General features: G+C 35.5%; 1 protein-coding gene and 1 long non-coding RNA gene across 3 annotated transcripts in view; one reads left to right on the top strand and one right to left on the bottom strand.

Annotated features, from left to right (window-relative positions):
- The window catches only part of LOC125965222 (uncharacterized), a 420,463-nt gene that overhangs the window by 85,911 nt on the left and 317,044 nt on the right, over nucleotides 1-17,508 (top strand). The gene's annotated exons all lie outside the window — the stretch shown is intronic.
- The window catches only part of COPB1 (COPI coat complex subunit beta 1), a 32,695-nt gene that overhangs the window by 10,276 nt on the left and 4,911 nt on the right, over nucleotides 1-17,508 (bottom strand). For both annotated transcript variants that reach the window (XM_049713793.1, XM_033404447.2), the window contains exons 5-14: nucleotides 15,806-15,920; nucleotides 14,517-14,609; nucleotides 12,362-12,499; nucleotides 9,909-10,028; nucleotides 8,171-8,278; nucleotides 7,941-8,087; nucleotides 7,085-7,230; nucleotides 5,595-5,691; nucleotides 4,322-4,482; nucleotides 3,335-3,455 (exon numbers count right to left, since the gene is read on the bottom strand). In XM_049713793.1, the coding sequence (XP_049569750.1) occupies nucleotides 3,335-3,455; nucleotides 4,322-4,482; nucleotides 5,595-5,691; nucleotides 7,085-7,230; nucleotides 7,941-8,087; nucleotides 8,171-8,278; nucleotides 9,909-10,028; nucleotides 12,362-12,499; nucleotides 14,517-14,609; nucleotides 15,806-15,920 (1,246 nt within the window). The remainder of the gene's footprint in view (nucleotides 1-3,334; nucleotides 3,456-4,321; nucleotides 4,483-5,594; nucleotides 5,692-7,084; nucleotides 7,231-7,940; nucleotides 8,088-8,170; nucleotides 8,279-9,908; nucleotides 10,029-12,361; nucleotides 12,500-14,516; nucleotides 14,610-15,805; nucleotides 15,921-17,508) is intronic.

Here is a 17,508-nt window from a genome sequence, read left to right as displayed (position 1 = left end):
AGGACAGTTTCCTTTATAATCATAATATCATCATCTCACTTAAGAAATGTAACAGTTCCAAAATATATCTACTACACTCCAAATTGAACTAAATCTTCCTAATTGTCACAAAATTTTTTTTTTTTTTTAACCCAGGACCAGTTTCATGCATCTTATTTGACTATTATTCTCCTTAGCCCCTTTTAACCTAGACCAGTCCCCTGGTTTTCTGTGTTGTTTTCCATCACAATGATTTCTTTTAAAGAGCCCAAGCTAGCTGTTCTACAGAATGTTCTCCACTTTTAGTTAGAGTACAAGATAGGTAATGTTTTGCATATCTTATTGTATTGCATTAGGAGGCACATAATGTCAGGTTGTCCTGTTACTGGTGATGCTAAGTGTGATTACCTACTATCTTAATCTTTATTGGGCACCAATCATTTCACTCCACATGCAAATACCTTCAATGATTTCCTACAGCCTTCATGTTGAAGTCCCTATCACTCAGCCTGCTATTCAAGGTCTTCCACCAGTGAATTCGACTTACTTTTTTAGTCTTATGTAGCATTATCCTGACACATGCTTTATATCTTTGTCAAAATGTCTTTGGCTAAGTATTGATCAGCATACATACGTGAAAAAACTACCAGAAGCCTGGGAAAGAACCTCAGAAGAGTAAGTGTGATAATCCTTTGAGCCTAGGTATTGTCTCCAGGAGGGGAAAGAGGAGGGGGACAGAAAAAAGTAGCTAAAGAAATAACGGCCAAAAAATACCTGAATTTGATGAAAACTACAAAACCACATATCCAAGAAGCTCAATGAACCAAAAGCAAACAAGAAAACCACACCAAAGCATATCCTAATCAAATTACTGAAACTTGAAATTATAGTGATAAGGAGAAAATCCAAAACAAGCCAGAAGAAAACGGGACACATTCCACACAGAGACACAGGAGCTACATCTTGATAGTACCGAAAGCCAGAAGACAATGAAGCAACATCTCTACAGTACTAAAAGAAAAAAACTGTCAACCTAGAATGCTACATCTGCAAAGATATCTTTCAAAAATGAAGGAGAAGGACTTTTTCAGACAAACAAAAACCAAAAGAATTAACTGCCAACAGACCTGCACTACAAGAAAAGTTAAAGCAAAATCTTTAGGCAGAAGGTATATGATACCAGAGAGAAAGTCAGATCTACATGAAAAAATGAAGACTGTCAGAAAAGGCATAAATGAAGGAGAGCCAGTATGGTGATAAACAACCAAACTTCCTTCTGCCTCGTACCAAAGGTCACAAACTTGCTGAACCAGGTATGTTACCAGAAATCCAGTTCTCTTAAGCAGGTATCAGCAAATGGTCTCCCAACTTGCAGAACTGAGATATAAAATGCTGGAGATTTTTAAAAAGCATAATTTAAAGAACAGACAAGACCTGAATAAATAAATAATGGCCCACAGAGAGTTACAAAGTAAATTACTGCCCATAAATAAAATTAGTCAATAAAAAAGAGATAATACATCTTGTAATTTTACCCGACCCTCTAAACCTCATTTATGGATTTATAAGGAAATCTATAAGATGGAAATTAAAAAAAAAATCCTTTGAAAGTCCCTAATCTAAAAAGAAAATGTCTAATTATATGGAGGTTTGAGTAAAGGAAAGAATCTAATGGACGACTATTATGCAGCTATTAAATATTATTATGATTAGGAAGGGTTTAGAATAACATGGGATAAAGTTAAGTGAAACTGCAGTATTGTAAAACACAAAATGATCACTACTAGGGGAAAAAGTGATCATTATTAAAAGCCATAATGAACTCTTTCTGAGGAAGGAAAGATTTTTGTTACTATATCTGGTAATGTAATTCCATCTTTTGATGTTTCTATCTGTTGCCAGCACAATATTAACAAGATTTGTACTTCGGTGCTTTAACCATGAGTGATTTTTTTCTCATTAGTTTTTAATACATCACTCATTATTTTAGCAATGTGAAAAAAGATATGAACAAAAATAAAATAAAAACGTTCACAATTCTACCACAGAGATTTTTTTTTTTTTAATGAAAGCAAAGTAAAGATTTTTTTCAGGCAAATGTAAGCTGAGAGAATTCATCAGCAGCAGACCTACATTATAAAAATAAACAAGTTCTTTAGGCAGAAAGAAAATATCAGATAGAAATCTGCATTTATACAAAGGAATGAAAAGCACCATAAGTGGTAAATATGTGGACAAATATAACTTTTTTCTCATTAAAAAAAATACTTGGAAGGAAACTCACCATTTATAATGGATGAATGGATATACAGAAACAGCAAAATATTATATAGCCTTAAAAAGGAAAGAAATTCTGACAATGCTTCCATACAAATGAACCTTGAAGACATGCTAAATGAAATAAGCCTGTCACAGAAGGACAAATATTGTATGATTCCATTTATATTAGGTATGTAGAATAGGCAAATTTATAGAGGGAGAGGAGTAGGATGGTGGTTGCCAGGGGCTAGGGGAGGGAGTATGGGGAGTTACTGTTTGCTGGGTAGTTTCAGTATGGGATGATGAAAAAGTTCTGGAGAGGGATAGTGATAATGGCCGCACAACAATTTGAATATACTTAACGACATTGAATTGTACATTTATAAACAGTTAAACTGGTAAATTTTATGTTATGTACATTTTACCATGAAGAAAAATATGAAAAAACAAAAAAAAAACCCACCCAGGAAGGTACGTGAACTTGGACCTGTTCTCAACTCTCAACTTCTTACAACTTGCTAAGTATGTCCCCCTTCCCTACCTGAGTCTGGACACTAGATAAATAAGAAATGGGAAAGAAATGGTGAATATATACTAAAAGGACAACTGACTATTTAAAGCAAAAATAACAACAATACATCATAGGGTGGATAACATGACATGTAGAAATAAAATATGGGACAGTAACACAAAGGATGGTAGTAGGGGTTGGGTGGAATGAAAGTACATTATTGTAAATTAACATACAGTCAGAATGGTCAGACGCTACGATGAAGGTATGAACTGTAGAAACGGGAATACATTTAAGAGGCATTTCTAGGATAAAACAGACAGTAACTGACAGGATGAAGATGCTGGAGGGAGAGACATTTCCTTCACTGGGCCCTGACTAATCCCAGCAAGCAGAAATAACCTCATAAACTCTTGTATCACTTCCACTGGACTAATCATGTGCTATTGTTATTACATTACTTTGTCAATTTTACAATCATTAGGTTGTATATATGTTATGCTATATCACTTTGTCCATTTCCCCAACTACAGCATAAGCTCTCAAGATTCATTTGTTGGGTAAATGTAGGATAAATGAACTTACATTTTGCTTTTTCTTCTCCTGAACCAAAGCTACATAGCGCAAGGCAACCTTGGTCAGAGTTGTGGCAAGCGAGGCAGCCACAAAGAAATCTCCATCCAGAAGGAATCCTCGCAGGGGAGGTCTGCAAAGCAATCAGGGAAAGTGAAAGCCACCAACTTCTCAGCCATCAACGACTCAAGGAAGCCTACTGAATACTCTCAGTGCCACCCTTCAGTGTTAGGGATCTCAATTATGGTTCCCTCTTTAGCTCTCAGAATGAAAAAGGAAAAAGAAAAAATCACATGGCTTTAACACTTATCTTCAAATGATAAAAGAGCTAAATGAATAGGGAAAGAGAAAATGGTTAAAGGTGCATATACTGAAACCAATGAGCTACATTAAAACCCCAGCTTATCTACTTATTTATTATGTCCCTCTGGGTAAGTTGCAAACCTCTCTAAGCCTCAAGTTCCTCTATAAAATGTGGTTAATCAACAGGATACTGTCAAAGACTATATGACACAAACTCTTTATTTAGCCCAATGCCTAGTACATAGTAACCATTAAAATTTTAGGCAAATTTTCATCAACTTCACTATAAAATTGAGAACAAAATAAGGAGGAAAACATCAAAATTTTATTCCATCAATTAGAAGTGGAAAATCTTCAAAATATGTTTTCCAAATGCAAAAAGGCAACAAAACTCAAATATCATCAGTTACCTCCACTTAGCATTTTCTACATGAGTAAAATAATTTTAGTTTAAACAGAACACAGTTATTTCAATGAGAACAGTTATAAGGAGCAGAGGATTAAAACTATTAACACAATTTCTGGGGGAAAGAACTTAAAACATCATTCTCCTTTCAAGTATCTTATATGGCAAAAATTTCCATTTGGGTCAAAAGAGGAAACTATCAATTATAAGAAAAAGAAATCCTTTGACTGTTTTAGACACAGGAGTAATCATAGAGGTGTAGCTGGCAGGGCACAGGTGCCACAAATTACCTTTCTTCCTCTTTCTTGGTGGGTCTGGAACTGCTAAGGGCACTCTGTGTTGCATAGGTGCCCATTTCAGTTACCAACTTCTGAACTGGCCCCACAGTTATTTCTTCTTCAGGTTTTAATTCACCAGCTTCTTTTTTAATTTCTGACTCTACAATTGGGATCTAAAAATCAATTGGAAACATCAATTTAGTAATAATATCAGTAGCAAGCAAAACATATTTAAATATTCAATCATTTCTATAGTTCTCTACAGAACTGTTCCCACAATGGGATTTTTTGGAACTTGGGACTCTGCTTTCAATTTTCATTCCTTCCCAGGGTAATGTAGTGAGAACAGGGGCTTTGGAGTTGGATGCCACTTTTAGTTGTATGGTTCTGGGAAAATTAATTAAACCACTTTTAGTCTCAGTTTCCTCATCTGTTAAATGGAAATCTTAATTCCTTCCACACAAGTTACTTAACAGGAAAATGCTTAGGACACTGACTATAAGACAAAGGAGATACTCACTAAGCCTTATTCTTCTTCTCCATCCCTTTCCTTGAAATACTAACCAAAACCAGCACCCATCCTTCCATAAAATGAAATAAATCTAACTTATTTGTACATAATAACTTCATCAACTTCCTCTTTAAACCAAATGGATACTTTGTATTTATTTCTCAACACCAGTCTATCATCTAACTTAAGAGCTCTAAGAGTCTTCAATCATTATCTATCGACTCCTTTATTATATAGATGAAAAACCTGATGTCCAGTCAGGTTTAGGAACTTATATCCAAAGACCCAGAGCTAATTACTGGCAGAAGAAAGACTGGAATCCAGGCTCCTAACAAGCACTGTTCTTTCTATTCTACCATATGGTTGTTTGGATGAGGAAATACTGCCAGTTTTAGTACATAAATACATATTCTCAAGTCAGCCCCGTTCTTATAATATATGCATTCTTTTTTCATAACACAGAGGATTAAGCAGAGTTTTACAAGTCTTTTTCTTTTTTTAAAACACAGAACCTTTTGTTCAAATAAAATCTTACCCAGAAGGGTAAATAATACAGATAAAAGAACAGGTGTTATGGCTCAATGTAGGGGAGGGCAACTCTCCTAATTTCCCATTGCCCAAAGGCTTAATTATCTGTGTAATTAAAATTTTTTCAGTGTTCTTTAGCCCAAGCACTACCAAATAAAAACACAAAAGCAAATCACCACATAAAAGTCAGTTTACTAAAGTAAAAAATCACCATATAAAGTAGAATTTACTAAAAGTAAAACATACCTCCCCAAGGGACCTGCGGACCTCAGTCATCACACTCTGAATGTCTTCCTTGGTACTACAGTATTCTCCCAGGATCCATAATGCTCCTCGGTAAATCCTATAGCAAGAATACAAGTTCTGAAACACTGATTCTGCCAACAAATCTTGAAGCAGTGATCTTTCTTTGTGAATTTAAGCTTAAGCAAGAAAACAATATTCTGCAGTTGTGAGGGACTATGGATGAAATATTAAGGAAGAATATAACAAAGACACTACGTTTCTTTGATTCTCTCTTGAAATCACAAGGATTAAAAGGAAAGTAAGCGTCTTATCCATCATTTTTAGGAACATTCTACAACTGGTAAACCTAGTAGTAAAAATAAAATACCAAAATGTTTCCCAGAAAGGTGTTATCTTCCATTTAGGACCAAATTTAAGGTAAATTATCACTACAAAAAATGTATTATTTTAATATAAAAAGTAATTCACTGAAGAGGCAGGAGGCTGAAAAGAACAATGAAAAAGGAATGCAGAGGATCATAACAAGAAGACCAAAAACATAAAGAAAGCAACAATTTTCTAATTAAAAAATGTTAAACTGAATAAAGTCTTCAGTCATCTTTTCCCTAAGATTTTCATTAAATTTATTCAAAAAAATTCTAGAAACTGAAGCTCTAAGAGATTATGGCTGCCAAAAGCTAAACTTTGATATGTTTTTTTTTTTCCCCAGAAAGGAAGCAAATCTTTCTCACTTCCATAAATATCAATACATCTTCATATCATAAAACCAATTTTGTAGTCCCTTCTTTTCTACACAGGCAGATATACTGCAAGTCTACTACAGTCTATGAGATGATTTACATGAAGCAAAACTTGGATGCAACGTCCTTTCTCATTAGCAAAGGCTATCTGAAAGGAAACAATTCAGACTTAGGTTGTATTTTCAATCCTTCACTTCAGTAAATGCTAAAGGGGAGATATAAATAATAATGGTATCCCCAAAATGATACCTTTTAAGAATATGTTCCTTAGTCACTTCAGGATTTACAATGTTTTAGAGGAAATGAGAATAGAGAAACCTACCTACATCACATGGACCAAAAATTTTATTTTGTACATAGATTTTGGGTTAACTAAGGGTGAGAGTAGGGGTGACATGTTTCTGACATTTATTTTGTCTTGACTGTGTTGAGACACCTCTCTTCCCCTATATTGTCTATCAACTGACCCTTAAAAACAGAAATTGGGGGCTTCCCTGGTGGCACAGTGGTTGAGAGTCCACCTGCTGATGCAGGGGACGCGGGTTCATGCCCCGGTGTGGGAAGATCCCACATGCCGCGGAGCGGCTGGGCCCGTGAGCCATGGCCGAGGGGCCTGCGCGTCTGGAGCCTGTGCTCCGCAACGGGAGAGGCCACAACAGTGAGAGACCCGTGTACCGCAAAAAAACCCTAAAAAACAGAAATTGGTAAAATGCTTATTTGACTTTACATTTAAACAGATTTTAAACCTACTTGACAGATTTGATAGCATGAAAGACTTCAAGCATCTTCTCAACAATAAGCATTCTCAGGTTATCAAAGCGCTGAATGGCTTCACGAACAAACTCCAAGACATCAGCAGCTGCTGCTTCATTACTGTCACTGAGAAATTCCATTAACTAAAAGAAAAAATTGGATAACGATTACATGTTTTCAGAAAGAAAATTATCTAAGGTTTAATAAGTAAATTAAACAAGTTTACAAAGAATATAAATAATACTTTTCAAATACACAACAAAACGTAAGTTGAGAGACAAGCACCATTATGTAAACAAAGTCATGATGGCTTTTCAGTTTATTACAAAACACATGATAAAACAGAAGCTGGAAATCCACAAGTCAAAATAACTGGACACATCTAAGTTGTAACTAAAAGTAAATTCATTTTAGAGAAAATTCAGAGCTCAAAGTCAAAATTCCAAATTCCAATAACATACCTAATTTATCTGACAATGACAGAAAACAAAATATTCTGGGTATGTTAATTTTTCCTCTAATTAAATCCTTCAACTTTAAGAGGTAAAATCCCACTGAATAATCTATACACAAAGAATAATTTTACTTTAGGGAACTGTAACAAACATTAATTGCAATAATATGTGGAAGTATTTTTGTCACTATTTTTTTTTGTTTATTTTTTTGGTGAAGAGGGAGAAAGAAGTCAGAGTCCTTATCCTTTTGAGCTTAATAGTAAACATAAAGATCCCTTCTGACCATGAGATTTAGTGAGTACAGACAGTTGAGATTTCCAGAGTTTAACTGTTAAATAACTAGAATTTAACTTTTATTTTTAGAGAATTTCAAAGTTAAGATCATTGGAATTACATACCACAGGAATAACATTTGCAGCCATATCTGGAAATCGGACAGAACAGGAATGCAATGTTCGCACAAGGAGTTGTCTGTATTTGTCAGTATCTTCATGCTCTGACACATTATTTGTTTTAATCACTTCCTTCTTAAGGACAATAACCAGCTACAGAACAAAGTAAAAATAAGTGAGAATGACATCATGTTTGGCTTGACAGCTTACAAAGTGCTGTCAAAGTTTTGTTTTACCTCTTCGACATTCCTAGAGGAGACAAGATCCAGTGCTAACTGCAGAGTTTTCTTGCGTACTTCTAAGTCTGGTGTGCTCAGTACTCTTAGGATGTCCATAACCAGATCCTGAAAAAGAACAAAAAAATCCAGAATTAACACCACTATTTCTAGTCACAAGAAGAAAATCCTAACTGTAGAATAAAGGATTCTGTCCCTCATGACCTTAATTCTTTGATCTATAATAAAATCACTACTGGTGGAAAAACCAGATAATTTGAGTCACCTGATATAAGGCAATATGAAGTATATAATATCACATATGATGCATTCACATTGAAAATGTTTACTCATGACTCTATCAAGCTTTTTTTTTTTTTTTTTTTTTTGCGGTACGCGGGCCTCTCACTGTTGTGGCCTCTCCCGTTGCGGAGCACAGGCTCCGGACGCGCAGACTCAGTGGCCATGGCTCATGGGCCTAGCCGCTCCGTGGCATGTGGGATCTTCCCGGACCGGGGCATGAACCCGTGTCCCCTGCATCGGCAGGCGGACTCTCAACCACTGTGCCACCAGGGAAGCCCTATCAAGCTTTAGCTCAAACTTACAGTTTATAGGAAATACAAAAGTCAAGAGGAACAAGCTAAATGACACAAAGAAAGTAACCAGACACATCCTGAAGGAGACCAGACATTTGGTCTGGTCTCTTGAACAAGTCAGTGTCATGAAAAAACGATACTGCTCAAATTAAGAGACTTAAGGAACCATACATCACAACCACATACATCACAACCAGATGTGATGTTTGGTCATGAACTGGAAAAACAAAACTAAAGGGCGTTTCAGGGACATCTGGGAAAACTGGATAATATTAAGAAATTATTAACAATTTTGTTAAGTGTGATAATGTTATTTTGGCTCTGCAGGAAACTGTAATATTTTAAAGAAGCATACTTAAAAATCTATAGCAAGTAAGTATTTTTAAATATAGCAAAACAAAATATTTTACTTCTTTAAAACTTTCTATTTTTAAAAATTTCTCTGATAAAAATGTTCTATAAATTTTAAGAATGAATTAACTGTATAACCTTCACTTACATCTGCCAGTTGTTAATATCTTATTACATTTGCTTTGTCATACTCCCTCTACTCCTAAATGTTTTAGTGTATACTCAAGAAAAATTTCTTATATAACCACCGTAAAATTCTCAAATTCAGAGAACTTAACATTGATCACAATACTATTAAATAATAGAGTCTATATTCACATTTCTCCAACTGTCCCAATAATGTCCTTTATAGCAAATTTTTTGTTGTTATTCTGATCCAGGATCATCATTGAATTTAGCTCTATTTGTACCATGGGGCTTTATTTTTATAACAATCATTCTCACAGATTAAATAGGTATGCTGATAATTTTCTAGAATCTAATCATCCTTATTCTCAGTTGGTATAATTATTTTCCAAGAAATGTAAATTATATTAAAATTAAAACAAATATATCTCTACTGCTAACAACACCAAGTACAGTACAAATAGAAAAGATAAAAGGTAACATATTAATTCATGTTAGAAATTTTTTTTATAACAAAGACAATATCCCAAAAGGCTATGGTGCTTCAAGAGTTACACCTTAGTTGACCAAAATTTAAACTGCCCAGTCTCCAGGCATGTAAGTTAACCAAGACAGTAAGTCTTAGGAATTATCTCAATTTGAAAAAAGATTTTATTGAGGATTTCTCTCTTTTAGAAAACACCTACCTGTAGTACTCGTTCATGAGCAGGATGTTCTTTCAATTCTATCAATCGATCCAGAACTATGAGCTTTACATTGTTGTCACTCTCCTTAATAATTAAATCAATGTAACACTGAGCAGCAGCCTATATGAAAAGAGAAATATATTTTAAGAACACATTCACCTACCTTAAACACAGAATCTGAAAATAAGAAACAAATAAAGCCTCCAAGAAACCAAGATACATTTACCACTACTGCACTAAAAGTTTATGCATTTTCCCCAGAGGAATGTGTCCCTCTATTTCCTAAGTTCTAACAAATTTCATTATTTTTTTCAAGGTTACTAAAAATCAGAAGCATCACAAATTAAAAGGATGAAAAGGGGCTGTTACAGGCAGAAACACTTGTTAACAGGCAAAAATTAAGGGCTGGGCTTCCCTGGTGGCGCAGTGGTTGGGAGTCCGCCTGCCGATGCAGGGGACATGGGTTCGTGCCCCGGTCCGGGAAGATCCCACATGCCGTGGAGCGGCTGGGCCCGTGAGCCATGGCCACTGAGCCTGCACGTCCGGAGCCTGTGCTCCGCAACGGGAGAGGCCACAGCAGTAAGCGGCCCCCCAAAAATTAAGGGCTGAACCTAAGGAACAAGGGAGAAAAAAGCTGACAGAGAATCCCAAATAGTTTAGCTATTGAGCATCTTTTAGTTTAGGTGCAAACTCTAACACACCTGCATTATGCTACCGAAAACTCAAGTATATAACGATGGCCCTGAGTCATTAAAAGCAAAGGACAAAGGAGCAAACCTGAAAGAGCTCCCAATGACCAAAGCTAGAACAATTTGATCAACAAAATAAATAATAATATTGGATTATAATCCACAGAATATCCATATTGATATAAAGAAAGAAAGAAAGAAGGAAAGGAAAGAGGGAGGGAGGGAAGAAAGGATGAAGGAGAAGGGACAGCTCCTCCTTGCGGAAGAACTCCAAATAATACATGTAGAATAAGGGTAACAGAAAATCACCATTAGAATATCATAGTAGTAACTGTTGTAGAAAAGATTCACTGATAGGTGCTAAAACTAGTTGGTGTAAGTCAGAGGAGAAATAGGATATTTGTACAGTTTCAAAGTATCTTCTCAAGATATTGATTGATTACAAAAGGAAAAATCATAACTCAACAGTGGAGAAATCTGGCAGACATCACCTTAACCAAACGATCAAGGTTAACATCACCAGTAAGACGATGTATCAGCATCATATACTCCTAGATATGATACACTGAGAATGGTGCATCACTTCTGTGGTATTTCCCCCTCGCCCAAAGGCATAACCTTAATCTGATTAGGAAAAAACACCAGACAAACCAAAATTAAGGGATATTTTACAAACAAACTGACCCAGTACTCTTCAAAAGTGTCAATGTCATGAAAAACAGGGAAGGGCTGAGGAACTGTCACAGACTGGAGGACGCTAACACATGATAACTAGATGCTACATGGGATCCTAAACTGGATCCTGGGACAGAAAATGATCTTTAGTGGAGAAACTGGTGAAATCTGAATAAAGTCTATAGTTTAGCTAACAATATTGTTCCAATGGTAATTTCTTAGTTTTGACAACTATACAATTGTTATGCAAGACATGAACATTATGGGAAGCTGGGTGAAGGGTAATGGGAACTTCGTCCTAGTTTTGCAACTTTTCTCTACGTCTAAAATTATTTCAAAATAAAAAGTGAAAAGAATTTTTTAAGTATTGGTGGCGAAAGCAGTAAATTCTCCTATTTATACAATCTGGCTTTCTAGAACAGTTCATTCTATGAATATAGTAGGGGTTCTTCACATAGTCTTGATAGAGTAAACTAAAAAGAGAAATATTTCATTATTGAAAATATTCACTGGAACTTTTTTAGGGTCCATCCTTTAGGATCCAGTATCCATTTTCCTAGATTTGGTTTTTTTTTAGCGGGTATGCGGGCCTCTCACTGTTGTGGCCTCTCCCGTTGCGGAGCACAGGCTCTGGACGCGCAGGCTCAGTGGCCATGGTTCACGGGCCCAGCTCCTCCGCTGCATGTGCTATCTTCCCGGACCGGGGCACGAACCCGTGTCCCCTGCATCGGCAGGCGGACTCTCAAACACTGCGCCACCAGGGAAGCCCTAGATCTAGTTTTTAATGTAACTAAAGTATGGGTGAAGATCTTAAAATACGAGTGTCATTCTCCAGAAACCAGAAATACTGCTATTCTCTCTCTGTCTCTCTTGCTCTCTCCCTATATACATATGAAAGCAGAAAGAAAGAAAAGAAGGAAGGTCAGACTACGTAAGAAATCAAATAATTTTCTAATATTTGTAGTTATTTCTATGCCATGTAATGCTGTGTAACCACACAGTAAACTGCAATGTCACTAAATCATAAGTGATAAGATAGCATATCTATCATCTAATTGGCACCCCCCCCCCCCCAAAAAAAAGCAGTACCTTGATTGCAGTAGGTGCACTAGAGAGTGTCACTAATGTTCCAGCGGCTTCATATTTTACAGCAGGGCTAGATGACTGTAGTAGGTTATAGATGCAGCGAATGAAACGAGCCCTTTCTGATGGATTAGCATGACAGACCTGGAGAAGAAAACATTTAGGTTTCAGTTGACTGCAGGAACACTTGCTTTCAAACAGATTTTTAAAATAGATATCAGCTTACGGGATGCTAGTTTTCTTAATCTGAAAGCTAAGAATAGTCTTATAAGGACACCTGAAGATGTCGGCCAATGTCAGATGAGACGCTGTGACACAACACTGGTAATTTCAGAAAGTAATAGGTTTTACTTCAAATAATTGTTACAGCTACTCAATCCATTTATTCATTCAATAATACTTTATATTTCCACTCTTTCTATAAAGATTTTTAGATGGCTCATAATTAAAGATATGCGTACTATACACAAGTGAAATAGAAAGAGAAAATGTAAAGTAACAAAGAAAGGACAACACATTAACTAAGTACACTAATATGGGTACTGTAACAGGTATTAAATTTGGTACTACATTTTTATTCTGGATGTCACGTCAAAAAGGGAAACATGATGGATTATATAAATCTCAACAGCTGATAAAAGAAAAATACCAATTCTTAAATAAAGCAAGAAAGATAATCTCTTTTTCAAGTACTGCTACTTATTATTTGGGGCCATATTCAATGTTGGGAAGACAACTATAATTTTCTATCCCGTTCTAAACGCATCTCAATACCTTTACCTGTGAAGCAAATATTCCTTACTTTTTCTCTTTTGAAGTCAGTATTTATGTTAGATTTTCCTAAAATATATAGTCAAATCTCCATTACTCCAACATGACTCAAAACTTCTTCCCTCTTATTATAACCTGGATCCTACCAGACAAAGAAGTCACTGGATAGCAGAGAATCCCTATTTTTGAGACTCTCAGTGGTATCCCTAAACCATACACATGAATTATATTTATATATATTACACATATTATATTTATATATTTATAGTTCTGGTTTCATCTTAAATGCCAGTTCCAAATGACTGGGCACCCTGTGTTGAAAGGGGCCTCTTTCCTGCAGAAGCAAAGAGGCTGTAATGAGTGAGAGTGTATGCTAGGGGTATTCTGTCCATGCCACCCTATTCAATAAAAGTCATTCCTAACAAATATTTTTGTTGGCCTCCAATGGTATCAATAGCAAAACTGGATGTTATGGCATCTTTTATTTTCTCAGATCGTTTAAGATGCAATCAATTCTTTCGAAGGATATATCAAATTAAAACGTTGCCAATAGAGTACTTCATTTTAAAATCCAAATCTCTAATCTAGTTTTAAACTTTCTGTGAGTCAATGGCTTACAATGTCATATTAACATATTTAAAGTCTTTCTATTCTCTTTTACAAACAGGAACAAAAAAATACTTAAGACTTTTTTTTGGTTTGTTTTTAGATTTCCAAAGTAGTCTTGTGTGGGGACTGCCCTGGTGGTCCAGTGGGTAAGACTCCGCGTTCTCAGTTCAGGGGGCCAGGGTTCGATCCCTGGTCGGGGAACTAGATTCCACATGCATGCCACAACTAAGAGTTCACATGCCGCAACTAAGAGTCTGCATGCAGCAACTAAGAAGTCCCCATGTCACAGCTAAGAGTCCACATGTCGCAACTAAGAGAGTCCACATGCTGCAACTAAGAAGTCCATGTGCCACAACTAAGAAGTCCGTGTGCCGCAACTAAGAAGTCCGTGTGCCGCAACTAAAGATCCCACATGCTGCAACTAAGACCTGGTGCAGCCAAAAAAAAAAAAGTAGTCTGGTGTGTATTCAAGAAAAGATCTTGACTTTTATTTCAAAGCCTAATTCATAATCTATTCAGTGACTTAGCAGTACACAACAATTTCTTTGCAGCTGTATTGGGTCAAACCACGAGTTTTCATAGAATTCTTTATGGAGGTTTAGAAAGAACGGAAATATTTGGAAAATATGATAAAACAAAGGGGGTGGGGAAGACTTTAATAGGCCATGATATGAAATATTTCTACTGTTAAAACATATTATCCTAGCAATTAAGCAGCATCCCAGAGACTACTTAACCTTATCTCAAACTCTTAATTTTGCCCATTATAGATTAGTCTTACCTTATAAATTAGTTCAACAATAACCAACTGAAGAATGTCTCCAAATGTCTGAACTTGATCAATACAAGTACTTAGGTAATCCAAAGCTCGATCCTGAAAAAATAACAATATATTTATCAAACTCAACCTCATTCAATAAAAGGACTTAATGAACTTTAAAAATATATACAAATAAATCTAAAACAAATGAGGAAATGAAGGCAAAGGAAAATTAATTGAAGGACAAAAATGAAGGTTAACACATAATGTAAAAGTCAAATATATTTTCTAGAAATGGGCCACAAATCTAGGGTCTGAATTTTCTAGCGGCTAAACGAAGTAGAAAGACATTATGTATTACATGATTCTGGGTATCCACACAATCAAAACAAACCAACTGCTTATGAGCACAGTTACTCCTATTTCTGAGACCCAAAAGAAAAATCTCATTGATTCTCACACACTGAACACTGTGATAGAGAGAACTATGGCCTCAACAACAGCTCTACAGTAAAAGTATCGACAAATTTTATTGAACTATTTCTGATTATGTCCCTTCATGCAGGTAAACAGCAATAACATAGGTCAATAAAACCAACTCTAGAGAACGACAAACACTGTGGCCCAAATAAGCAGCTTTCTTATAATCTTGTTTACAAAGATAAAATGATAGCATCTAGATTTCAGAGGAATGGATAGATTCCATGCTTTCCAGTCTTCATGCATATTTTGATAATAAGTACTGGATGGTAAAAATTCCGAGATTAGATCCCACCAAGGTATGCAGAGTCACTGCTAACCAGCAGAAGAATAAACTTTAATCACCAGCGGAGCTGGATGTACAAGCTGACATTTACTTATGAAGTTTGAAAAGCCTAATAAAGACATATCTACATTGAAGTCCACCCTCTTTTGAAGCTATGGCTCAGGATAGACCCCATACTATTTTTCTCCGTTAAACAATTTTAGATCTATACTGAATGAAGGAAAAATAAAGCCCCAAAGCAGAGTGCCACAGCACATGGCCATAATAATTTCAGTCTGGAAGAACTGTAAAGTGGCTGCTATTAAATGCTTCTCTGATGTTTACTTTAAAAAAAAGAGTATATTCTTAAGCAATATTCCACAGAAGGAATTTTTTTAAATTCTATTTTTATATAAATTAAGTTAAAAAATCTAAAAAAGTCAAAATATACAAATCACATGTACTATAAACAAAATTATTGACTAAAAACTTGATTAGGCCTCTGAAATATCTTTAATTCTCATTTAAATACAGTGATAAAAGTATTTTTTAAAAAGTACTTCACCTGATCGGCATGAATAAGCATCATAAATGCATTTCTTTTGCAACTTGCATCCTTCTCATTCACCAGAAAATCATGTATCAGTTCAGGAGCATCAGGTATAAGATGTTCAAAATTTCTTGAAATAAAACAGGTAATATCCATATTTAATAAAAGCTACTTTGTTATTTTAGTAACTCTCTGGACACTACCAAAATTAACCTTTATCAAACCTTATAACACTATCCATTTTTTTGCTTTTCAAAACTTTAAATCAATTAGAAAATTTTGGGTATGAATCAGAAGCTTACATCTTCATCTATTAAGTTATCAAATTATGTTTTCTAAGTTAATACAGAAAAAGCTGATTTATCCAACATGCTACCTATCAACTGAATAGCTCTAACAATTCTCTTTCATATACTTTAGGGATATAATGCTGATGCTCATAATGACAACCTCAAGGTACTGAAAGATCCTTCATTAAGAATTATTAGAGAAAAAAGTCCCTTGAATTTTATTAATTATGCACTGTATTTATTTACTTACTCCTTATTTTGAAAATTTAAACTGTTTGCAGTATACAAAACAATGAACACCAGCTTAATAAAAACACCTAGCTTTAATAATGATTAATTCATAGTCATTTTTTTTTTTTTTTTTGCGGTACGCAGGCCTCCCACCGCTGTGGCCTCCCCCGCCGCAGAGCGGAGGCGCAGGCCCAGTGGCCATGGCCCACGGGCTCAGCCACTCTGCGGCACGTGGGATCCCCCCGGACCGGGGCACGAATCCGCGCCCCCTGCATCGGCAGGCGGACTCTCAACCACTGCGCCACCAGGGAAGCCCCATAGTCATTTTTGTTTCACCTACATCTCTACTTGCTTCCTCTCCTCCCATATTATTCTTAAGCAAATCCCACACCTCGTTAACACTTCTTCTGTAAATATATCAGTATGCTTCTCTAAAATTAAGGACTCTTTCTTTTTTAAACTAATATTAATATCATTATCATATCTTAAAAACTGTAACAATTCCTTACTATCATCATATAGAAAGTGTTCAAATTTCTAACTGTCTTATGTCATAATTTTTGTGTGTATACTGTAGTTTAAATTCTGAAATTTGTGTAGTCTGTATGGTAACTTTCAAAGAACTCTACATTATTAACCAGAATACCACTTTTCCTAACAGACAACAAAATCTAATGTAACAGTAAAATAACTGTGAAATTACTTAACAATCAACTATTAAAGCACAAAGATATTTATATAAATTACATTCTAATTCTAAATAAATTGACACCAGTGACTGTAAAAACCAAGCATTTCAGCCTCATCTAACTCATTCTTTTAAAGTCCAAACTTTAAAACTGCCTTTTTAGAATGGCTTTTAAAGTCCAAAATCTTCAGCTTTCTAAGGAAAGGAATCAGCTGAGAATTGCAACCCTTCCTATTAAAAAAAGTTCCCTCCTTAAGGCTTCTAAGTGTAAAAAGACCCACATTCCACAAAAAGAGAATTCTAAAATAAGGTCAAAATCTCAAAGCTATGGGCTAAGCAAGTTAATAAATTAATTAATTGGGCTGGAGTACTAAAATTGAGAATGACAGGTAGTGTCATAAACTGGAAAGTGTACAACCTGTTTAAAGGGGGCCATATTCACTTCCAGCAGATTGTCATTATGCAGAAACCAGGACCCAGTGTTGCCAGATCTTTCAACTTTTCAATGT

Source organism: Orcinus orca, chromosome 8, assembly GCF_937001465.1.
Source record: "Orcinus orca chromosome 8, mOrcOrc1.1, whole genome shotgun sequence".
In the NCBI taxonomy this organism is placed as follows: Eukaryota; Metazoa; Chordata; class Mammalia; order Artiodactyla; family Delphinidae; genus Orcinus; species Orcinus orca.
This window is presented reverse-complemented; position numbering and strand designations above follow the sequence as displayed.